This window comes from Pongo pygmaeus, chromosome 17, assembly GCF_028885625.2.
Source record: "Pongo pygmaeus isolate AG05252 chromosome 17, NHGRI_mPonPyg2-v2.0_pri, whole genome shotgun sequence".
NCBI lineage: Eukaryota > Metazoa > Chordata > Mammalia > Primates > Hominidae > Pongo > Pongo pygmaeus.
This window is the reverse complement of record NC_072390.2, coordinates 84,842,528-84,868,710: the sequence shown is the minus strand read 5'-3', so window position 1 is coordinate 84,868,710 and position 26,183 is coordinate 84,842,528. Positions and strand designations below refer to the sequence as shown.

General features: G+C 36.8%; 1 protein-coding gene across 2 annotated transcripts in view; it reads right to left on the bottom strand.

The window, feature by feature from the left end:
- DOK6 (docking protein 6) overlaps positions 1-26,183 on the bottom strand; it is a 447,352-nt gene that overhangs the window by 107,402 nt on the left and 313,767 nt on the right. For both annotated transcript variants that reach the window (XM_054461226.2, XM_063653818.1), the window contains exon 6: positions 2,165-2,303. In XM_054461226.2, coding sequence (XP_054317201.1) covers positions 2,165-2,303 — 139 coding nt within the window. The remainder of the gene's footprint in view (positions 1-2,164; positions 2,304-26,183) is intronic.

Below are 26,183 nucleotides of genomic sequence, written 5' to 3'. Positions count from 1 at the left end.
CTGATTTTGTAATTTCTAGAAACATTTTCTCTGTTGAGCCTTGCTGAGCTTGCTGTTTAAATACTTGTTGCACTCTCCCTTCTATCTCTGTCTCAGCACTGATATTGGCACCCACGCCTGTGGTGTACACCCTAGTTTTAGACTGCCTGTGGTTACAGTGACTGGATCCATTATCTCATCTCTGAGCCATTAAAAACAATTACTTGGCTCCATTCCTTTGACTTGCTTCTCAGTGGCACAGGACACAAGAAACATACAACAACATCAACAACAAAAGTGAATTAAGTTTTGTTTAGCAAATATTTTGGCACAACATTGTTAGAAATACTTGAAAGATTGTGAAGGATATTATGTAGCCATAATAGCAACTCTTATAACAACTCTTATAACTATTCAATGTCACTCCGACATCACTGTCATCCATAATGAACGCTTTCATGGTACTTCTATGGGCTTGGTCTGATTCTCAGCACTTTACATAGATGAATGCACAGAAACCTCATGACAACCAAATGAGCAGAACTATTACATGCCCTTGTTACAGATAAAGGAAAACCAGAGTTAAATAATTTGCCCAAGATTACACAGCCAGTAAGTGGTGGTGTTGGGATGCAAGCCCAGAGCGCCAACGGGATACTCTTCTTTATGGCAGATAATTACAGTATGTGAAAGAGCTCTTGGAATTTCCATCATTAAAATATAATTTAAATCACTCTATGAGCTTTTGCTTGTTTAAAACAACTATTTTAAACATTAGTTTAAACAACTAATTTTAAACAACTATTTTAAACATTAGTTAACCTCTGTGCTAACTAATAGCAAGTGACATCATGGTTAGCCCCATGGTAAATTTTGGTTGAAAACAAGCACCAGCAGATTGAAAATATGGGCTGACGATCAATATGCATTACTCTGAAATAATTTGAAATTTGATAGTTATATTTTTCCACTTGATTTTAATCACTAGAAAAACATCACATTGATTAGATAATTGTTACAATGGTAACAATTATCTAGAAGATTGTTTTACCAGCCCTCTCTAATTGATGATTCTTCAGTCAATCCCACAGTCTCATCCTAATCATCCTACAAATGCTGAAGCTACTCTTTCATTTCCATGGGGAGTCCAATGTCCTGTGTTGCCCTTTCCCTCCTGAGGTGTTAGGAAGGCTCTTTTTTAACCGTACCCCAGATGGAGAGATAAATATAGTATTGAGAAAGTTAAAAGTGCATTAAGAGTAAAATATGATCATTTAAGCTACTTCAATGTTTTCTTTCTTTTAAAAATGTTTATACTTCAAAATATTTCATAGAATTTTAGAGATAAAAACTAAAATAATAGTAATATAAAACTTTGTCTTAAACTAGAATAGACTTACTGATGTTTCACAAAGAGAATTATAGATGCTTCCCAAACACAACCTGTCCTTCTATAGATGAACTCTGATGCATCTTTATAAATCCTAGAGAAAAAATAATACTCATCTCTTAAGATCATAATCAATAGTCATTTCGTTGTTTGCTTTTCAAGCAAATTAGTAATAAAGCTTATAATTATTTTTCAGCTTGTCATATTAATAAAATTTACTACTTTAGATTCTTTACTAGATTATTTTTTAGCTTGATCCTAAAACTGGACTACAGTTCCAGGACAAGACGATAGACAAATTATTCTATTGTCAACCAGCATAACCTCCTTCTGCAAACATTTTATTATATATACAGAAAGAGCTAGAAGTTTTAGAGCACCTACGGACAAACATAAAGGTTAAAAAAAACAGTGGAACCCTTTCTGGTGAGAACTTAATTTTCCTAGTTATTTTGAGCCCATATTTAAATCTGATTGTCCAACTGTATGTGAGGACATGCAGACAGCATTGCTTCTTATTTCATGCAATCCACTCTCTGACATCCAAGGCAACAGGTCTTACATAGGTAGATGCCAGAAGTGCAGGGCTCACAGTTGGTGGCCACAAATAACTTCTTCTTTGACATATTGAATAGGATATTAGAGAGATGAGAGGGTAGGGTAAGCCCTCGAGATCAGGGCAGGGTGGACACTCAGGCGCTGACATGAATGGCCCCACACATACACGGTGTACATCAGATCCCAGTGACATTCATTTCCAAGCTGATTGATAGGTTACCAAGGAAGGGGCCTTACCCGGGCCTTCTGTTCCATTTCTAGCATTAATCTTTCATGTTGCTCAGCTATGGCCAGTGTCGCAGAATGAACCTTCTGATAGATCATTTCTCCTTCCCTTGTTTGAAAAGTGAATAGTCCTTCTCCTGTGTCACACATTCTGTGAGAACAGAGATAGGGAAAGAGATGGGTCTCCATGTGTTCAAGTGCATAACAGTTTTCCACGTAGACAAAGCCCTTGCCCTTGTGCCTCCTCCTCCTGACCTCCACAGGAGTTAGTGAGGCTGATTCAGCCGTAACCAAACCAACCAAAAAGTGCATCTTTAAATGGCACATGGAAATGGAAATAAAAATAAAAACCCATGTATATTTGGATGTTTAAAAAGGAAGCATTCACAACAGTGTAAAGGAACAGAAAAAAAAAGGTGATTTAGGCAATGACAGTGGATGCTTTCCAATATTTAAATGAATTAGTGTTTTTATGTGCCATTATGACATAGACTATTATGATACAATATTATGGGGAAACTGTTATGCAGTTATCACTATGTCATTTCTGACAGCATATAATATTAAAATTCTTATGTCAATTCAGGGAAAAATCAGAATGCAAATTCTTTTTTCAACTATCTAATTAGAATTACTTTTTAAAAACTTTTTTTATTAGGAAAACTCCACTGACAAGTTGTTATTCAATAGGATTACAGGTAAGTTTTATTAACAAAGGCTAACTCTAAAATGGAAAATATTTTAATATTTTAAGCTAGCTTTTAAGAAAGTCTTCAGAAAGACCCACCCAATATCAATATGTTAATATTTGGATATTGGATATTAATTAGATTTCTGTGTTGCTGATTTTTCAGATTACAAAATCAAGCGATTTTCAAGTTATAAAAATATTCATGAGGAAAACTATTTCTTTAAGCACCAAAAAGATTTTAGATTCTTCTCTATGATTCTCCAAGGAGTTTTCAATAGAAAAGAAATGTCTCAAGAGGCTTCCGACATTACAGAGGCTGCAACTGTGATCCCTTAGGGCCCTATAGAGCCAGCACTTAGCTTCTCTGAAAGAGATCTTAATAAAATTCACACAGCGTGAAATGGAAAGTCTGGGGGAAAAATGAAGAGTTTTCACAAAGTGAAACAAATGAGCTTTCTTTGTTGATTCAGAGGAGTAAGGAGCAGCAGCAACAAAACCATTGATAAGTAGTGACTGCATCTTGTTTGAGGTTGAGCTTTGTTCATAGTCGTCTGAAAAACAGTGCTTATTAGCCTTTGGAAATGAGATAATGAAGACACAAATTGTTATTTCACACTCAGTCATTGAGATGTAAATGTCGAGTGCTTGTCCACTTCCTGGGATTTGACTCTGCCCTGCGCAAAAGCTTGCATGCTTACAGGAGGGATTTTTGTCTCTGAAGTAAAAACTACTGTAAACTTCATCCTTTGATCATGAAATAAGGCATTTAAAACAGCATAAAAAGCAAAGAAACTTTAGGTAGAAGATGCTCTTTCTTCAGTGTTTGTACCTAAGCCTAGATGAAGGTCATATTTATGATTTTTGTCAGCCATATTGGAATAAATGGGCTAGGTGATATGGTTTGGCTCTGTGTCCCTACCCAAATCTCATCCCAAATTATAATCCCCATGTGTCCAGGGAGGGACCTGTAATCCCCACATGTGGAGGGAGGGAGGTGAATGGATCAGGGGGCAGTTTCTCCCATGCTGCTCTCCTGATATTGAGTGAGTTCTCACGAGATCTGATGGTTTTGTTTTTGGAAGTTCCTCCTTTGCTCTTCTCTCTCCTGCCACCATGTGAAGAAGGTCCCTGCTTCTGTTTCACCTTCTGCCATGATGGTAAGTTTCCTGAGGCCTCCACAGCCATGTGCAACTAAGTCAATTAAACCTATTTCCTTTGTAAATTATCCAGTCTTGGGTATTTCTTTGTAGGAGTGTGAAAATGCACTAATACTCTAGGTTTCCCTTATTATTTAAAATGTGTTCTTTTGGGGCTGTTAGGGAACAGATAGACTGTTTCATATCTGTCTAAACAGTCTTGTGGTAACAAGCCAATACTAGAGAATGTAATTAGGAGAAAGAAGAAATAATTTAGATGGCATTTGACTTGCTCCTCAAAGCATGGTCCACGGATCAGTAGCATCTGCTTCCCTGGGAGCTTGTCCAGACCATCAGATCTAAATCTGCATTTAACACACCCCCAGGTGACTCACATGCACATTATATTTGATAATGACTGGACTCCAGAACCTTCTCCACAGGTCACCATTTCATCAAAGAGGAGTGGAAGATGACACATGAGACCCACAGGAGGACATATTAGAAGATGTATTTGCACAACGTTTTAAAGACTGTGATATATAAAACTAATATTAGAAAGAAATATGTCAAAAAGGGCAAATGAACCCGAAGAATTATTTCCTTAACTTGGGAAAAGCTAAAGTGTTACATTTGAACCCCCAACTCCCTTGCCAACAAGATGCACATTCCTCAATTGCATTTATTTTGTGAAACAGGGAAAATATGGTTGACGTGTGTTTGTCCTGACTTCAAACAAGAATTCTATTGATATTTGTAGACAACTGAAAATGTTATCTCTCTTTATATCTAACAATGTCTTTGTACAAAATGAATTTTTTTTCTTATCTAAAATAGAATGTTGGATAATCTCTAAGGTTTCTTTCAGCTCTGAGGAATATTCTAGGGCCTCATAAAAATTCTAAGAGGTAAACAGAACTGGCACACTTGTTTCCAGAATTTTCTTTGTTTTTGTTTGTTTTTGACATTGTGATATAGGGAAATTATAACAATATAGGATTCAAAAGACTAGGGCACCGATTTCAACCACAATGCTCTAGCCTGTCATGTAAATTTATCATATAATTTTCAAGTAGCTACTATAACCTAGGCACTGTTTTGGGCCTGGGAACTGAATAGGAGGGAAAAATATATATGGCCTATTGCTTCTGAGGCTTTTGAGTAGTGGAGAAAGGGCAGCAAGAATCACAAACTTACTGTGATATGTGCTACCAGGGAGAAGAATAGGGCCATGAAGAGGACAATTGGGGATCAATCTGAGCCAGTTATTTTACCTATTAACTTATCTATAAAATTGGCAACAAGAATTTATCAGTCTTTTTTTAATTGAATGAAGTAATGTATGTGATAGTGGGCAGGAAAGGGTTAATTTAGCAGGCCCCAGTTGGTTATTCAAACCCTGCACATTCTCCATTCCTAGTTTTAGGATGGGCCTATGGCTGGCTTCTGGGATATGATTTCTGGGGCCTTTGGAATATTCTGCCTGTTTCTGTTAAGTCTGAGACCTTGGGCCATGCTATACCCATTTGACCAGATACATTAATCTCAACAGGGGACAGCCTAGTGGGAATGCCTGTTTTCACTCTGATGCAGCCTGGAGTCTGAGTAGCTGAGTCAGTCCTGGGGGTGCTGCATGCCTACATGACTGACCCCCAATAAAAATCTTGGACATTGAGGCTCAGGGGAGCTTCTCTGGTTTACGGCACTGCATGTGTTGTCACACGTCATTGCTGGGAGAATTAAGGGTTTCCCCATGCAACCCCACTGGGAGGGGCCTTGGAAGCTTTTGCCTGGTCTCTCCTGGCCTTTATCCCTTGTGACTTTTCCCTTTGCTGATTTTAATCTTATTTCCTCACTGTGGTGATATAAACTGTAAGCATAATGTGTTTTTCTGAGTCTTGTGAGTCTTCTGGAGGAGTATTGAGCTGGAGGGTGGCCTTGGGAACCCTTCCATCTGACACTGACAGCATGTGCTAAGGAGTCAATATATTTTAATGCAGTAAGAATGTAAAATTCCTAGTCTTTTCCCTAAATGTCTGTTTGTCAAATTACATTCCTCTATGGAATCTAAGAGAATATCCTCTTTATCCAGCCTCACCACTAGCATCCAGAATCACTTGAAGTAACAGTACTGTCAGACTTATCTCTGTTATGTTCTAACAAATAAAAAATAACCAGGATCATGTGGATGTATCTATTTGAAGGAAACCGAACTCCAAAGGAGGTGCTCCACTATTCATGGTTCTTAATTGCCTTCAAGGGCAGAATCAGCCCTAACATGGTGCACGGAGGAATTTTCTGGAGAAAATATTCCTAGCATTGAACTACTAGACCACGCCCTCTTTTTCTTGTCTGTAACTCTCAAACTTGGCTCTCTATGAAGGCGTGACTTTGAAATGCCACTCTTTCTTCCCACATGATGTGTGAAAGAAATTTACCAAGTCAAAAATTATGGAGACATTTTACTTAAAAAAGTATGTGTAGATACTTAGATAATTTTTTGTGGGTCTGTAGATAACACTTTGCTACAGATGAATTAGTTGACATCTGGCAATTTTGTCCATCTTCACAGCTGTATAATTTCATTCTCACTGTAAGTTTTGCAATATTGTGTACATATTTAATAACCAAATATTTAGTCTCTGTGAACACCGAAATTATAAACTCTCAGTAATGGGGTAGAGTAGGAGCATGTTCCTAAAAACCCAGTGGTATTTCTATTCAGTATTTAAAATTTAATGTTTAATTATAGAACATAATGAAATTCTTCAAAGCACAGCTTTTCCACAGAGCAGTTAAAACCAATTAACACTTTTATTCTGTTAACAGTTTAATCTTTATTGTCATTTAACGATGCTAGAATTTTCCTTTTTTTTTTTTTTTTTTTTTTTTTGCTGCTATGAAAAGATTGGTTACTCTGAGTCAGACTTTAATCTAAGAAACTCTAGGCAAAATGGACAGACAGTTTGTAAAAAACAACAGTACAGAAAAGTCAGTAAAGCAACAGTACAGAGAAGCAAGACATAGACCCAGTTCATATAATAGTTAAACATATGGTCCAAGTAGAGTCTCAAGTCAGTTAGGGAAAGCTGACCTCTTCAATAAACTGTTGAATGGTAGCCATTTGGAAAAACAAAAAAATTTGAATCCATGTCTCTTCCTCCATTGATATAAATTTCAGAGAAAGCAAATGGGGGAAAAAAAAGTGCTACAAGAAAATATTGAAGAATTTCTACATAAACTCAGAAAGGAGAAGGGATTTCAAGCGAGGATTCAAGTAAAATCACAGAAGAAAAGATAGATGAATCTGCCTGTGAAAACACTTTTTAAAAATAACAGATATCATAAGACATCATAAGACAAAAACAAGAAAAAGACTGAAACTCAAAACACTAATTTCTCTTGTTTCATCTAGCAACATATTTTAGAAATTCAACTACTGAAGACTACTATTCAGTAGTAGTTGTAATAACAATAGTAGTATACAGTGAAGAATGATAAGTTACAGGGTTTTAGGGTTTACACACATTAATTTTTTAATGCTCAAAGAACTCTATGAAAAAATTATGAAAAGTAACTATTTTTCATGTGAAAGTAATATGTAGAACGTGCTAATGTTTGTGCAAAAAAGATGTGTGGGACAAAATTTCAGTTAAATAGGAGGAATAAGTTCAAGAGATCTATTGTCCAACATGGTGACTATAGATAATAAAAATATATTGTATACTTAAAAATGTAAAGTGGGTGGATAAGTGTTCTCACCATGGAAAATGATGACTATGTGAGGTGATGCATATGTTAACTAGCTAGATTTAATCATTCCACATGTTTGTGTACTTCAAAATATCAGGTTGTACACAATAAATACAATTTTATGTCACTGTCAAAAATGTGCATGGGAAGAATTTATATGCATCTTTGCATGTATGTACATTAAACTCTGGAAGAATACACAAAACCTACTGTTATTTATTGGGGGTGAAGTGAAACATGGGGTTTAAGTATAGAAGGAACATTTTCACTAATCTTTACATAAATGATAAAATAAGGAAATGTTATGGATTTATTTAAAGTAAATTAAATTAATTTTTTTTTTTTCATAGAGACAAGCTCTCACTCTATCACCCAGGCTGGAGTGCAGAGGCATGATTATAACTCAATGCAGCCTTGAACTCCTGGGCTCAAGTAATCTGCCCACCTCAGCCTCCTGAGTAGCTGTTAGTACAGGCGTACACTGCCATGCCTCTCTCTCTCTCCTGTTCCACCATGGTAAGACATGCTTACTTCCCCTTCTGCCATGATTGTAAGTTGCGAGAGGCCTCCCAGCTATGTTTCCTGTTAAGCCTGTTAAAAATTGTGGGTCAAGTAAACCTGTTTTCATAAATTACCCAGTCTCGGATAATTCTTCATAGCGGTGTGAGAATGGACTAATACACATGCCTACAAGGAAATCTTGGTTTTACTCTGGGTTCTGCTGCCAACTAGCTTTGTGAAATGCCATTTAACCCTCTCCAAAATTCAGCTTTTAAATGAAGGAGTGAACATAAACCATATCTAAGATACACATTTTTTCCCAAACTCTACAATTCTTCCAACTGTGTACTCAGTGATGGCACAATTAGTCACATTAGTTAAAATCTATCTTTTCACAGTTTTCATTTTACCCTATTCTGTTTATTTTTTCTTACTTTTTCTTTTCTTTCTTTTACTTTAACTCAATAAGATGACTAGTTGAGTCTCCCTGAACACTCTGGAGTTTGGCTTTAGTAAATCTTTGAAAATATATACATATAAGATGCTCTTCTATTTATCCTACTTTATGCCTCAAAAATTCAGAATCAAAAAAACCCACCATGTGAAGATGTGATGTAAGTCATAAGACTTGAATTCCCTCAATATATGATCACAAATTACCATTATCCTTATTATATGGTTACATGTTAATGAGGGTTTAATGGGAAAAAAATCTTAAAAGATTGACAGATGACTTTATATTTGCCCTGTATACATATCTCCTGGAGGCTTTATTGTAAACATATCAGATATTCCCTGACAATTAGGAATTTTAACATTTTTAACTCCCAATGTTAATCACAAAAAGCACCTCGTGTACTCCTTAAATGTTGACCCAAACAAATGAAAATTATCAATATAATGGCTAAATAAAAAGTATTGATTTTCTAGTTTCTGATAGAAAAAAAAGAAGCAAAACAAATTATAGAAGAAACATTGTTTTTGGAGAATGGTGCCTTGGTGCTAGAGTGCTCTTCCAAATGGGGTAGATAGATAAAACAGTTAAATACAGAGAAGTGATACTTTCTTATCCTGGGTGGAAGACTTGTTCTACTTTAAACTTGTTTGAGGGCATCTGTGTGTATCACATGGAACAGCTACTGATCTATACTCACACCTATTTTTGTGGTGAAGAGCTAATAACAAAAGAAGACAAGAAGAAACTTGAATTCTGTCATTTCTGAAGTATACTTTCCTTTTAACGTGAATTTAACTGCCATGTTACGATTGGAACAGTTTTTAGTTTGTCCCAAATTTTAATAGTATTTAGTCTCTGCATTAGAGAATAGTTATGCTTTTTTCACCATTTTGAGGAGAACCTAACAACAAGAATTATATTTCTTCAGAGCAAAAAGAGCATGTGTAATCATGTGTAATCAGGATTTAAAATTATATTCGTATTCCTCTTTTGCTTTAAATGTAGATAAGATAATTTTTTAATTATGTGAAAGATCCTTTCAGCATTTCAACTGACTGTAGAAGAAAGACAGTGTCATAGCCAAATAGAAAATAAATATAAGACTGGATTTGATTTGACTAAGGATTGACTTTTCTTCTCAGGTTATAATTATTCATTTGTCAACATATTTTCGGGCACTACCCACTTGTCTACTTGTCAGGCACTGTATTAGATTTTAGATTTTCAGAGATAACCATATTACTTTTTTCAATGGAAGATGTAATATTTTTTAAAATCATATTTTTAAAAACATAAGTAATTACCATTATTTTATGAATTATATTTGTTCTCATATATATGCATTTAACTTTTTATTTAAAAACTCAGTGAGTAGATGATTATATAAATGTATATGGAGACTAAGAACTTTTGAATTTATTACTTTATTGTGTTACAGTTTTCTCTAGAGATTTTTAGTTGACAGATCACTGATAAAGTACCACATTTTTTAAGTTGGGATTATCAAAACAAGCTACCCAGTAAAACAACAAAACACAAATCATTCTAAGATACTCAGGGCAAATACTGACTGGTATTATAAAAGATGTAGGCATATGTTTGATCTACTGAATTTTTTTTAATTTTTAACATTTTATTTTCATACATTTATTTATTGTAGAGCTAGGGCCTCTCTTGCTCAGGCTGGCCTCAAACTCCTGAGTTCAGAAGATTCTCTCACCTCGGCCTCCCAAAGTGCTGAGATTACAGGTGTTAGCCATCACATCCTGCCTAAACTACCAATTTTTAATTTGTTTTGAAACAGAAATTAAAATTTACTGAAATCATGAACAAAATGAATCTAAGTTTTAAACATTAAAGAATTTCAAATGCAATCACCTAGATGTTCTATAATTTCAAACGTCAAATGTTCATTTCAGCTTAGTGGATTTTCAACCTTAAATTTTTAACTTCATTTTAACACATTAAATTGTATTTCTTAAAACAGTCTTCATTGAAAATGTTAGTGAATAGATAGCTTGAATCACCTTCAATGTAGAAGCTAAGAAGTAGAATAAATATCTCCCTATCAAAAATAAAAGTATCAATCAGTTTGTATTGTTCCTTGATATCTTTGATCTTCTTAGCTATACAATGTTGGTCTCATCATAGTTCATACTAACGAATTCTAGTTTAGGAATGGACCAACCACTTCTGTTTCTCCTGCTGAATTAAGTATAAATCTGTATTATAGTACTTCTAATATCTCATTATCTTTATTTTTACATGATGTTTTCCCAACTAGACTTATCCCCTGAAAACACAAGTAGATAGGGAGGAAAATAAAACTTAGAATAAAACCTATAGAGGCTGGCAGCTCAGTCCATGAAAGGGGATGTTGGTGTTTGAGACAGGGTGGTAGGTTTCCACCCAGGATCCTGTAGATGTCAGAGCAGGCTGCTTGGTGGCTGGAAAAACAGGAGCATTCCTAATTGTTGTTTTGACTCCAGTTGTTTTAGCTTTTTACTTGGCTGTATCTCTTATGTAGTGTATCTTCCCTATTGATTATCTTCCCTCTTTTCCTTCTGTATTGATTTATCCTTTCTCTAAGCTTTCTGAAAAACCTTGTCATATCTGTCCTTCCCATCATCTTAACATATGTTTATTTTGTTCTTATTTCTTCCTATGGCTTCCTTCTTTGACCTTTAAAGATTCTTCTTTTTGAAAGCCTTTATTAGATTTTACAATAAAACGTTTAGAGCCACTCCATTTTCTTAAATTTGAGAATGATGTCTTTTTTACCTATCTGATTTGTTTGCTTCCTAGATCCCATTTTTACATTTTTATCTGCCCTCACATTTGGGCGCATATATCCAGATTTGGTATTTGAACAGATTGTGTGTGGGAATTTCCCTTGGTGGGGTGTATTTTTCACTTCGGCAACAGCCAATTCCTATTCTTTGGTTGGTTGGAGTCTCAACCAACATGCACAGAGTTGCTCTGAATCCTCATTTCTTACTGGTGCCCATCTACCTCATTTTGGGAATGGAATTGAGACAGTTTCCTACCTCCTGTTGTTAGACTTCATGATTCTAACTGTAAAAGAAAAAGAAATACTAAAGTCTGGTCAAGCTGATTTCAGTTAATATTTTGAAAATAAAACCTTCACTTCTTGCTAAAAAGACAAACATGTTGGTAGAAAAGAACAATCGGGACAGATATAATGAAGGAAAAATAATTTCTTAATTGATGCTAATTCAGGTAATGGTAAAAAAGCAGAAACAATACAAAACTTGAGTCCTTTAATAGAGTAAAGAAAAAAATGAAATAGCAAAGCGAGGTTTAACTCACAGAATACAGAATCTTTGGTTGAAGTGAATTGACCTGTACTTAGTATTTGTATGTTGTATGTATGTGTATGTGTATGTGTGTATGTGTATATATGAATGTGTACATGTATATATGTGCATATATATTATATATGTATATGTGTTTATGTGTGTATATGTATAACATATGTATATGTATATTATTTTGGTCTGTTTCTCTAGAGGCTTCCTAATTAACACAGCTTGCAGATCTTTGTCTTCTGACTTCTCAGCCCCCTGCTGACCCCATGGAAATCTGATCCTGGCCCTGGTCAGGTGAGGGCTGAGTAGGATGAGTGGGATGCACTGCAGGGGCTGTCCTTGATGTCACAAAAATCATGGTGGTTCTTGAGAGATCAAAGAATAAAGAAAAATTGTATTTTAAATGAAGAAGTTTCTTCTGTTTTCGTGTTTGCATCACTATAGACATTGCTCTTCAAGTTGTCTTTCTCCTGAGATCCAGGTAGACTTTCACTCTCTGAACCAGCTTGTAGTTGAGAAGGTAAGAGAAACGCTGCCCAGCAGATCCAAGGAGACCTTTTCTCTTCCACAAACAGCTGCAGACACAGCAGAACTTGGGTAAAGGGGGGCAGGAAGTTACTGTAGTGCAATGGCTTTACCTTTTTTTTTTTTCAGTATACTAAGGAATTTTCTCCACTGAGAAATTATTGTGGACACTTTCACTTAATCTACCAAGGACTTTGATTTGCCATGGAAAGTATTATTACAGCAAAAGAAATAGGAAGTCAACATTTCACTTCTGAGATTCGGAGTAAGATTTGAGTCCCTAGCCAGGCAGACTTTGATGAATTTGTAAAAGCCAAATCTAGATGATTAAGTCAGCTTTGCTATAAATCAGAGCTAGAGGGAGATTAGAACATGATTTAAGAGGCAACCTTGTTCCATCTGGACCTGGGTGACTGTGGGGAAAAAAAGTTAGAAAGCATTGGGTGAGACTTGTATATCCCGATGTCTCTTATCTGAGTGAAAATTCTGGAGAATGCAGGAATGTGAAATAAATTCGTCTCTAGATAGGTGAGCTAAAGGTTACACTCCTGACTCCCCAGTGCCTACATCTGGCAGCAGGACATCCAAAAATTCCAATGTGGAGGACTGGAGTCAAAGAGCAGGGTGTAAGAAATCTAGGATCGAGGAAACTGGTCAGGATCAGGGGTTTCAGTGGAGCGTGACAGTGCATCCCTGCAAAGCCCAAATCAGTTCAGTTATATTTATTACAGCAGATGCCAGCCTGGAACAGACTAGACCAGATGAGGCTTGAATCTGGGGTTCCTTTTATTCCATAAGGTCATGTAAGATTTTTGTGTGTTTAAACATCAAACTACATAAAACTGGGAAGAAGGGGCAGAAAATAGTATCACACCAAGGTGAGTCATTTGAAAGGGGTGATTTGAAATGGCAAGCTATAATTATCCCCTTCCCAGTGAGAAGGGGTTCCTGAGAAATATTCAATAAAAACAAAGAATTTACACTTTCTTAACTGAAATCAGGTTGTGTTAAATTCTTGAACCTGCTACAGCTGTAAAGCATCTGCAATTTCAAATAGCAAAACATTTACTCCCTTGTCTATGAAAATTAATTGGCAAAGGGTTTCATTTATTGTGGTCTCACATTTATATAGTCATCAGGCCAGATTTACAGTCTCTCCCTAAATTTGGGGAAAAATATTTTTTCTAAGTTTCTGCCCACACATCTTTCTAATTCTTCCACTATTTCATTCCTGCCTTCTACAATCACTTGGGGGTATGGAATGAACTGAATGTATTTTATTTTGATTCACATTATCACTAAAGAGGCTCTTTTCATTGTCAGAAAGCCACACACAAAAAGCCAAAATTAAAAATGTATTCTTAAATGTTGAGCATGTAGAATGATATGTGCTAACACAGGCTCCAATGACTTAGATTTCAGCCACTTCACAAAACAGTCTGCTATGGTCTGAATGTTTGTATTCCCCCAAAACTCATATGTTGAAACCCTATTCTTGATGTGATGGTAGTGAGAGGTGCGGCCTTTGAGAGGTAATTAGGTCATGAGGGCAGAGCTCTCATGAATGGGATTAGTGCCCTTATAAAAGAGACCCAGGCCTGATGCAGTGGCTCATGCCTGTTAACCAAGCGCTCTGGGAGGCCAAAGAAGGAGGATTGCTTGAGTCCAGTAGTTCAAGATCAGTCTGGACAACATAGTAGGACCCTGTTGCTACAAAGAAATAAAAAAACTTAGCCAGGCGTGGCAGCATCCACCTGTAGCCTCAGCTACTTGGGAGGCTGAAGTGGGAGGATCACTTGAGGCCAAGAGGTCAAGGCTGCAGTGAGCTATGATGGTGCCACTGCACTCCAGCCTGGTTGACAGAGTGAGGCTCTGTCTCAATTTTTTTTTCTTTTTTTTAAAGATCACCAAACAAAACAAAAAGGCCCAAAGGAGCTTGTTTTGCCCTTCTACCATGTGAGGACACAGCATGAAACCACCACCTAAGAGGAGTGGGCTCCCATCAGACACCAAATCTGGTGGCATCTTACTCTTAGGCCTCTCAAGAACTGTGAGAAAAAAAATATGTATATATACACACACATATATGTACATACATATATATACATATATATGTACATACATATATGTACATATATATGTATATATGTACATATATACATATATGTGTGTGTGTTTATATATAGATACAATTTGTTGTTTATAGGCCACCCCGTTTATGATATTTTATTATAGCAGTCCAAATGGACTAAGAGTCCAACAACAAAGCGAGGTCACTAGGGCAAGGCATATTTAAGCACTGGGATCCTTTCTGCTGTGGTCATTCACATGCGACATTAAGACGGTTTGAATTTGGAGGCTAACAATATTCTCCCCGGTGAGATTAATGCTTAGCCGGAAACTGGAGGAACAGTATGGGGTGAGAAAGAGAGAGTAGCAAATAAACAAAAGATTAAAGAACAAAAAGATGAATGGGAAAGGTCAGTAGTCAAATGGTGATAAAAATCAACAAGGATTGAGTCCAGAGTGATGATTCAAACAAGAGCGTTATTCAGTGAACTAGCTAGTTATAATCTGAAGAATGAAAAAGGCCAAAGAAGTGAGAAAGAGGGGAGTGAAGATCTGAACTAGCAGAGGAAGTGAAGTTAAATTTATAAAAATGATTTTCAAAGTCTCATCCTCATGGGATATTCTTGACATCCCTCTCTCCATGCTGCCCACGCTTCTGGCTGGGTGTACCGACTGCATTTTCCTGATAACTTAAGCTGCTGGCTGGTGAGACAATCAAATTCTCCCCGCTGACTGACTTCATCTACAAGACACAGGAGTAACCACCGGCGAGAGAAGTTCAGTTGTGAAAGAGAAGCAAAGGAAGATGATGGGTCCTTAGCGAGGGTGCACAGCCCCTTCCTCCATTGTTAGTTCTCCATTCCGTTTTGCCAGATGCAGGGTACACTTTGTTTCATATATTTAGATTCCACAGCTTTCTGATAATGGGGACTGAGTATTTTAAATACATTTCAGGGGTGGGCGAGGTGGCTCATGCCTGTAATCCTGGCACTTTGGGAGGCCAAGGCGGGCGATCACCTGAGGTCAGGAGTTCGAGACCAGCTTGGCCAACACGGCGAAACTCTGTCTCTACTAAAAATACAAAAATTGGCTGGATGTGGTGGCTCACACCTGTAGTTCTACCAACTTGGGAGGCTGAGGCAGGAGAATCGCTTGAACCCGGGAGGCAGAGGCTGCAGTGAGCTGAGATCGTGCCACTGCACTTCAGCCAGGGTGACAGAGCGAGACTGTCTCAATAAATACATATTGAAAAATTAATAAAAATAAAAATGAGCACGCTTTTTAGGTGATTTCTGCATATTTAAGTTTCAAACTACTTTTAGAGCAAGCCCAGGGTAGTTTCCTGTTCTTTCGAACATCAGGAAAGAACCAAGGGCTGCAGAAAGCCTCCTTACAGGACCCGATTCTCATTAGCTTGTTCTCATTCAACAAACGCTTATCCGTCCCTCGTTGCATGCAAGGCGCTCTGCCCAGCCAAGTATGTGACTGCAGGCTGACGGGTGGTGATCGGGAAAGCTGCCCGAATGAGTAAGATTCTGACGCTTCTTTGGAGTAGTTTATCCTCTGTCTACCACCTCCAGATCACCACATCTCCATGACTGGACCCAAATAAAGTTATTTCATATTTCCAAAAATACTTTCAGTTATTAACACCTTTTAGGAGAATTCAGGGGCTCATGGTAGAAATGAATGAATCATGTACATAACTGAGAAGTATTTATACAGAAAGAGTTTTGGTTTTCTGGAAAGGGTAATTTCAGATATTTAGAAGTAAGAGCCATTACAATGTTGGTTTTACAAGTCACTGGGCTTTATAACAACATCAGAGTCCTGGTGGGTCAGGAGAAGCAAAGGAGACAGCACTCGTCAGTAGCAGACAAGAGCAACTTAGCATTCTATATAATCTTGGAGAGAGCTGGTCTAAGTGCCTCAGGTAAGTATTTTAACAACTGGATCCTCTCTGGACTCCAAACACCCGTTTCTTGAGCAGTGACGTAAGATGGGGGGAGAAGACAGAGTGAGCTGGCTGCCTCACTCCCTCTCTAGCTCCTGTCCCAGCTTGAGATGAAATTCTATGGAAGAGTAAAGAAGATAGGAGCTTACTGGAATCTCTTCTACTTTTCTCAACCCAGCACCAACTGTTATAAAGAATGTGATAAAAATGTCATAAGGAAAGTTGTTGAGAGAAATTTACTTTTTACCCTTGAGACCTAATGGGAATTCAAGCACTATATATTTTATTTTTCTTAATGGTCAAAGCCCTTGGCTGCATATTGTAAATACCTATCATGGATCAAAGCAATCTTAGTGAAAAATATTTATTTCAGCTTTGCTAGTTGTTAAATCTCCATGAAATGTTCATTTTCAATGCTATCTTCTCTACGAACAAAAGATTGTCTGCTCCTAAGCAATATCTAAATAATATCTATAAGGTTTCATTTCTTATTGTATGTAAGGATGAATTATAGAAACTCCATCATGTAAAGTTTTGTATTGCTCTGTTGTCTGATTTTAAGTACTTGAGCTATAAAATTATCTTATTTATATAATTCCTACTATTTTTTTCTATCTGGGGATTGATTACACATTTCAGCTCCCAATGATAATCTCTCTCGCTGTTTTCATTAAGCGTTCCTACAAATTGAAGGGGAGATGGAATTAGCAAGGTAGAAAATGAGAGAATTAAAAAGCAAATCTCCTGTGTTTCTTTTCAATTAATATTATGTCAAGAAAGAAGTAAAGGTTTTGAGACCAGATTACAAGGTTGCGGTGCACTAGGACTCACAGAGCAGTGGAAAGGATACCCTGCAAAGTTCAAACACTACCTTCTTGAAGGCAGGTGACATCCTGGGGAAACACACTGATGAGGAATCGAAAGCCCTGGGCTCAGCTTGGATGCCTTGGAAAAGTCACCTGACCTCCAAGTCTGTGGCTGCCCATCTCTAAAACTGCTTGCCTTTCACACCTTAGAGGGTTGCTATGAGGATCAAAATATGAACACATTTTGAACACCGTCAGGCACTGTGAAATAAGATACTATCAGTGTGATTACGAGCAATGGTTTCACAGGAGCACTACACTGCCTAGAGAGCTAACACATCCTCCTTTGCAAATATTTTCCTGCTGTGCTTTAGACTATCATTGGCCTCTGCCACCTTCCCCAATGGTGTTGCATTTTCTATGTTTAGAGATGGTGTTTCCTATTCTTAGACTGTGATCCACAATACCCCTGACAGGCCCAATCACACCTGAGCGTGTGTTCTATCAAACTAGCAATTGTCCCCATCAGAGCGTCTGCCTGTGAAAAACTGCTCCCCTGGTAAAGTGGCAGCTTTCCACGGAGGAAATCTGCCTGTGCTTTCACCAACACAGACAACAATGGAGAAGGGAACAAAAACACTGCTATTTCACTAGCTCATGTAAAGGTCATTTCTCAACCTGTTTCTTGTGCAGTGGAAGGGGTTGATTATAGAGCTCTAGTAATGTCGCCTTCTTGAATTCATTCTTGTTCTCAGGGGCTGTGCTGTCTTCCACCTAGACCAAGTCTCATTACGTTTAGTGCAGCAGAGCATGGAGATGATGTAGTTAGACTTGCAGGCAAAATAACCCATTCCTATACCTATTGTCAGCTTTCGGCATATTTAATAGAAATGCAGTATAAAAATATTTAGTTGATTAGGATTGGAATAAATAAAAAAGACGTAGTTTCTGATTTTGGATTTGGCTGACTTTATGGATTTTTCTCTGGGGTTCTTTTTAAAATATTAATTTTCCTTAGCACAAAGAGTAAGAAAACAGAATTTCTTTTAGAGAATATTTCTAATTTCTTTAGTAGTTTTGAATTATTGCAGGGTGCATTTTAAACCAGTCTGACTAGTAGCTAAAGGAATGCTATCTATTTCCTCAGGATCATGGGCTGTTATTTTTGATTTTGGTGCTGATTATTTGTTAATATTTTAAACTAACATAAATGTGACTGAATTTAACTTTAGAGATACGAAGTATTTTGCTGTTAATGCAAACACATGACAAAGAAAACCTAATTTACGATTTAAATTTCAGAGTTGAACAAAAGCATACTAGATTCAGTTTCCATAGATAGAAGTTTATATTCAGGGTTGTGTGAATGACTTACATGACCTTGACTGACCTTGACTGTGCCCTGTGATATCTATTCTCTGTCCTTCCTTGTCTTGTCTATCTGGTGCTTTGCCCTGGGAAGCTGACTTCTACAAGCCTCTCTGAGACAGGCACCAAAGTGACGGGCATTTTGGGGAGAGGATATAGTAGCTGTCTCTAAAACTTGGTCATTAATGTCCTTCTAGTTCTAGATCAAAGGAAAATCGTGTCCAGGCTGAAACAGTAGGCTTACACTTAATGAGGATGTCCCCCACACTAATGAAGAGTTGCTAGGCTGTTCGAAAGCACTCATTTGAAGATAAGAATAATAACTTACTGGGATAATACCCTCTCTTATAAATATGAACTAAAAGTTCAAAGGTGTAAATGTGAATAGTATTAGCATCCTTTTCCTCCCTGAATAATGTATTAAGAATATCAAAGCTCTTCAAACAGTGATCAAAAGTGACACATAGACCCAAACATATGATTTCATTTTATAATATGGAATTAAGATTTCCATTGAAAAGAGGTTGGAAATAACACCACATCTTTTTTGAGGGAGGTTTCAGTTTCCCACGAGTTATCATAATATTCCAAATCCACACGAACTCTGGAAGCGACCCTTTGCAGTCTAAATTTTCTCCTATTAATTAAGGCTTTTCGTTTAAAGACTGATCAAACAGGTTTTATATGGTATATTCACAGTTTGCCTTACGGAGAATAAACTTGCAATGATCCCTTCGCTTCATTCTATTTAAAAAGACAGCACTGTTTAAATTATTTATTTTTTTAGGTTGTCTTTTGTAACTGGAAGAAAAATAATTCTTTAGTGGTAAGTTTCTATAATTTTTATTCTCATTAATAAACGTATGAAATATTATACTTTAAGTAAATTCATAATAGTGCTTCTACTGCATTTTAAAAATTCCTTCCAAGGGAGACAGCTTATGAAAGAACTAATATAATTAGCATTTTGTGTCAAGACAGAGAGGAAAATGCTTATTGCAGTTAAAGAATGCACCTGAATGTGTAGTGCAAACGATAGCACCATGTGATTGAAGAAAATAAATTAAACTTATATTTTTGTTTTCAACAACCAAAACATGATTGTTCCTATTTTTATAATTTATATTGTCATAAGCATATTTTTATGGAAAATTTGATGCTTATTTTTTGTTAAAGATCTATAGCCAGTTGCCTTGGAACTTCTGCTGAGTACTTCATCAAGCACCTGCTGTTTGAAGAGGGAATAAGCCAGAATAAAATTCTCGCTCTTCAGGTAAATAGTTAGCTTAGGCTATGCATATCTTCAAATAATTAAGCATATATTTCTTGGGGCATATTATGTGCCAGGAACACATATGCTAGTAGGAGAAAAGAACTTTCAGAGAAGGAGGTTAGGTATATATTCTATAACATTTTATCACAGGGAGCTCCTGACAATAATACAAAAAGGAACCTTTAATCTAACATTTGTATATAATCATGGGTATGTGAGGATAGCTACTTCTTTTTTATGCACTGAAGAAGGCAAGACTTGGAATTTTTATGTAAGCTTTGTGTTAGTGAACACAAACAACATTAATAATAAAAATGATAAAGTCAAAATTTAACCTACAAATATCCTTTGTGGGTGGGCTGTATATAAGGCATTTTAGTACAAAAGTAAAAAATTCCCTCCATTCTGGTTGTATTTAGTCTTCTATATAGGAATCCATATATTTCATCTCTTTAGATTTTAAAGTAGCTATATTTGATGAAAATGATCACTTTTGAACTGCCTTACAGAAAATTTTTTCGTTTTATTTTGATAAAAATAAAACTTGTCTATCTGGCGCTGTGCCCTGGGAAGCTGACTTATTAAAAGAAATAAGTATTTTAAGGGGACAAAATTATACAATTACTGTGCTAAGCATATTGCAAAACCAAAATAAAATAACCGAACTTTTGTGACTGATTAGATAAAAGGATTGATTCAGCATTATATCCATGTAAATCATGGCAAAAAATTTGATGAAGACTTTCAACTATATGAATTCATATCTGAGTAGCCCTTTAGGAAATCAGTCAACTTTGAAGTTTTGTGCCAATAACAACTTAAATTTAAATGATCTGCATTTTGGATTAAGATTCTATTCATCACCTGAGCAATTTTTTGAAAACTTCTTCATTGTCTTAAGCGTATTTAAATATGGAATTAGCATATAGGATCAAAAGGGGAATGCAAACATGAATGAAAACATACATTCCCTGATGGTGATCACTTGCTATAATTTTATTGCCCAGCAAATTTTCCTTTTAATTTAGACATTGGGAGGTAAAGGTAATGAGTTGAAAGTTGGCCTAAACATCATCAATGCAAGTCTTGTGTTGGTTAGATCATGGTTTCATGCTTTAAAAAAAAAAATTTGTTTTGTTTTGTTTTGTTTTGTTTGAGTCAGAGTCTCCCTTTGTTGCCCAGGCTGGAGTGCAGTGGCACAATCTTGGCTCACTGCAACCTCTGCCTCCCAGGTTCAAGCAATTCTCATGCCTCAGCTTCCTGAGTGGCTGGGACTACAAGCGTGTGCCACCACACCTGGCTAATTTTTGTATTTTTAGTAGAGATGGGTTTCACCATGTAGCCCAGGCTGGTCTCGAACTCTTGACCTCAGGTGATCTGCCTGCCTTGGCTTCCCAAAGTGCATGATTCATTTTCGATGCCTGTTGTGTTAGTGAGAATTAATGGTAATATAAGTGAATCCTCAACCACATGGGGCCTGGGACTTTTAGGTATTGATTATGAAACTGCCTTTGCAAAATTATGAGTCAGAAAAATCTAACATAGCTGACACCATATTTGCCTCTAACCTCATAAGATAACTGTCCTTGCTCATGCCTGGGAATAGGCCAAACTAACTATGGGAGCAATTTAGTTTATAGTTTAACTTTAAAGCAAGGATGATAACAGTCCCTTCCCCAAACTGACCCCTTCTTTGTTTGAGGACTAAAAGTACCTTTTCAAAATGAATGAAAGGCCCAAGGTTTGAATTATGGTAGGGGCCTGAAATCTGCTAAGATGCAGGCATAGTTAAGTGATAACCAGCCATTGTTCCTTAGTTTGCTTTTCTATAATTGCTTACTGCTCAGGAGTCATGTAGCCAAAGGTCACGAGATCTGTAACTTCCCCAGTTGCTCCAACAGATAATACCACTATTGTAAAACCTAAGTCTTTGATATATTTTTCAGACTTTGCATTAGGACAGACCAACTGATTCCACTTGACCTGTGACTCATACCAAGGAACTTGCTCAACCAGTCCTGTGACCCCTCACCCAGAAACTGACTCAGTGCATGACGACAGTTTCAATACTCCTATGATTTTATCCCCAACCAATCAGCAGCACCTATTCCCTAGCCCCCTGCCCTCCAAATTTTCTTTAAAAACCCTAGCTTCGGAACTCTTGGAGAGGCAGATTTGAGAAACATCTCCTGTCCTTCCATTCGGCTGACTTGCAAAATTAAACTTTCTCTGTTGCAACACCACTGTCTCAGTGTATTGGCATTTCTGTGTCATGAGCAAGAACCATTGGGATGTAATAATTACATTTTTTTCCAACAATTTCAGCTCTATTCTTTCTACTTCTAAGATCATAGACTTATTGAGATCCAGAATATATTAAACTGTGATATTATACTACCAAATTCTTAGCTTTTATTTAGATTTAGAGCAGAGATTCCAGTTTTCCTTTTTGTTATAATCTAGTATACTCATATATTAATTTGTATGGTCATCTTGATTCTCTTTTCCAGTATTTATCCAGGTCAATGGTTTCGTGGGTTCCATTAAAAAAACTAGGGGCAAATAGAGATCCAACAGATTGGGATGAAGTAGGTGCTCATAGTGAATGTTGTTAGGCTTGTTTTAGTAGTAGAATTCATGACTAGTATAAAACATGAGGCAAGTTCTCTGTTCGTGAGAGGTAAAGCTATGAACATAATAGAAAGTGATTACTCACTCTTTGATGAGAATGGCATAATATCCTTTCTTTTTTAAGCTAAATAGGGGCCTCATCATAATGGTAGAGAAACAATTTCTCTGTTTTATTAACTCGTTATTTCCAACCCCTGCCTCATAATTCCTTTCATGATAAAATGTGCCCTGTTTTTATTTTCAACTCACATAAGAGTTTACTGCTTTCTGAATCAAGAATTAAATTTCTCAATGTTACTCCTTGCTGCTTGGAAACTGTATGTTTCCCTCATCTTTCAGTCAACTGTTGTGTGCTCTCACCCCAACTCTCAGCTTCTTTTGGGGGGTTGGGGGCTTAGGATCAGAGTTTAATAGGCAACAGAAAGAGAAAGGAGAATAGCTCTCTCTCCTGTGAGAGAGGGAGGTTCCCAAATGGGTCTTCCCAACTCTCCCCTTCTACCCACTCAAAATTACTTTGGTTGCTTAGGGAATTTCAAATACAAGAATAGGCGAATCCACCCCTTAATGTCTCTAAGACTTAATGTGGATTCCACAGATTCTCTGTTGCTGTCCTCATCAGCTGTTGGATATGGAATCCTGCCACAGAAGATTAAACAACGCAACTTTCTAACTTATATTAAAAGGGCATTAACCCAAGTTAAGAGTTACGCTCCTTAAAGGAACATACTTAGAAAACACATTACTCTATTAATATTTTTTTATTTTCTATTTTCCCGATTCTTTGACATCTAAGGTCTCAATGCCACTGGAAGGACTGCCCCTACCATGGTTAGTCAAGTCCTAGAGATAGTAAATAACTTCCCTGAAGGTGGGCTTTTCAAATGCAAACCAACCGATATAGAGCCCACACTCACAACCACCTCCTTCATCAGACTCTTTAACTCTGAGCCACTATCTCTCTGCCCTGATCACCCCAGGGCCAAGGATCAGATCAGGAGGCACAGCATCTATGCTCCAGAGCATGCTGAAATTTTCAAACTAAGGAATCCTAACCTGCTTACTTTGGCTTGCCAGTTACACAATGAAGGCTCTTAGCCAGTTTCCCTCTTTCTCTGCCTGTGACCAACCCCAGTACTTCTCTTTGTGGCCCCCCGGAGCCGTGGCGTGCTCCCTCCTCTTGGGAACAGAGTCACAAACTATATTTTCAAAGAAAATGATGTCCTTATCTATTGACCTCATCATGCTTAAATAATAATAAGACCCACTAAAACAATCACCCATGCACTCTAAGCAACTTTTTATTTGTTTTTAAGTACTTATTAGGTATAATATGAAATATATTTCCTCATATGTTCTATCATTTTCACATTTTTAAAAGTTTTTCAAGGCTCATTTTACCCACTGAGAAATATAAGTAGGCTTAATGAATACTTTTACACATTAATGTTTATATTACAAAAGCTTTTGTCATAAAAATAACATGTATAGAGAATAAAACCCAGAAATATATCTACATTGGGTTTTAGGAGTTTATGGAATAAAACGAGTCAATCTCTCCACCTGTGCTGCAGGAAGGGTGTGACAGAATTATTCTTTAGACCAGAATTCACGAGTTTATATAAAGCAATCAACTAAAATACATTTAAAATTCTCAACTGGTGAGTGGGTAAAGGAATGATAGTATATTCATATGACAATAAAAAAGAAGAAACTCCTATATGTGAAATACCATGGAAGAATCTAAAGAGCATTACACTCGGTGAAAGTAGCCAGACATGCATTTAAGTGACTTTCTAGTACAAAGCAAGACTATAGGGATAGAAGTGAAGTCAGTGTTACTCAGGTGCTGGGTGGAGTAGATGGCTTTGATCACTTGGGTACCCATTTGGAAATTAGAAATAATTAAGAGATTACTTTTAGGAAAAGGAGCAGAATTTGAAACACCACTTCAGGGCACAAGAACAATTTTTTTAAAAAGCCAGTCCCTGGTTATAAGTAACCAGAAGACTTTTTTGTCCATTCTGCAGAGAATCTGTTATCTAAAACAACTATAAGCAACTACAGACACAGTCTGAGAATTTTCTTTAAATGGCAATAAGGGTTCTGAAACAAAGGGACATTTTGAGGCAGATTAGCACAGGAAAAGCAGTGTGTACATGGTATAGGATTAAGAGAACCTGTGCAAATAAAGACACAAGACAAAATAAAACCCTAGCTATTTCAGGGGTTAAGGTTTTCATCATTTCCAAAGTGAAGAGGAAATTGAAACACTCGTATTAGAACATCATTGCAACATATTTATAGTTTGCCACTTATACTTAAAATAGTTGCATATTAAATTGCCTCATAGTTCGCATTGAATGGTGACATTCTCAACTAAATTTTTCCTGTTGACGCCTCAAAGTATGGCTTTACAGAATAACGTGGATTAAATGAGCCTCAAATTACAAATTCCCTCAATAATCCGGTAGGTAGATAAGAATACTGTCTCACTGTAGCCCTGCTTTATCCGGGAGGGTTCGATGCTGCTCTCTGACCTCCATGGGAGATATGTATCAGTATCTTAGCCTGCTTAGCACGATTGGAGAAAATATCAATGACTTGATTTGAATAGATCTGGGACGCAGCTGCTAAAATGATGTTGCTAAAGCATTCCTTTTTCTTTTGATTAGACTTTATGTTTACAAAAAACTTAATTCCAGCAGAATAACGAATGGTTTTGTTTTCTAGCTCTCTGCTGAATGAACAGTTTTGCCAATTATCTTAATAGAGTAGTGATATAATGAATGCAACCTCAAATGCAAACCAACCAATCCACAGTCCATACCCCAATCACTTCCTTCATCAGCCTCAAAAATCACTAAGTGCACCAGTAGAATGGTTTCAGAGCAGTAATAGGAAAGCAAATAGAAAGTCAAGGGGGACTTTCAACACCAACAAGACCAATTCAGATCCTGATCTGACTTGTTGCAAATACAATCTCTTTCCAGAGTAATGCAGCATGAGTCTGCCACACAGAACTTTAGACAGAGTCCTTTATTTCAAAGACTGTAAAGTTGGAAGAATTCATTCATCCGCAAAGTCAAATGTCAGAAGTTGTGCTTCCCACTCCTCATCAGGCCTGCGGTTAACAATGCACTCGACTGGCAACTCTGCCATGTAAGAGGGTGCATGAGATCGCAAGAGCTGATGCCTCTACAGTCTGAAAAGTTGCCAGACCATACGTTACTTTTTTTTTTTTTTGCTTCATTTTGAATTTTATTTTTCATATTGACATATAGCTAACAAAATGTGTTAGTTTTTCCATAAGGATAACTATTATTTATGACAGCACTGAGTGTGTGGGGGCTGAATTTTTGGCAACAACAGTAACCTTTTTACAATTTGATTGGTTTAATGTCATAACAGCATTAGAATTCCAACACAGACTTTTGAAAAAAACAGTATCACCTATATTTCCAAATTATTTAATTGAATCGTGCACCTAATACCTTAATTTACTTGTTGGTTTTGATCTCTTGTCTCCTTCTTGGAGGG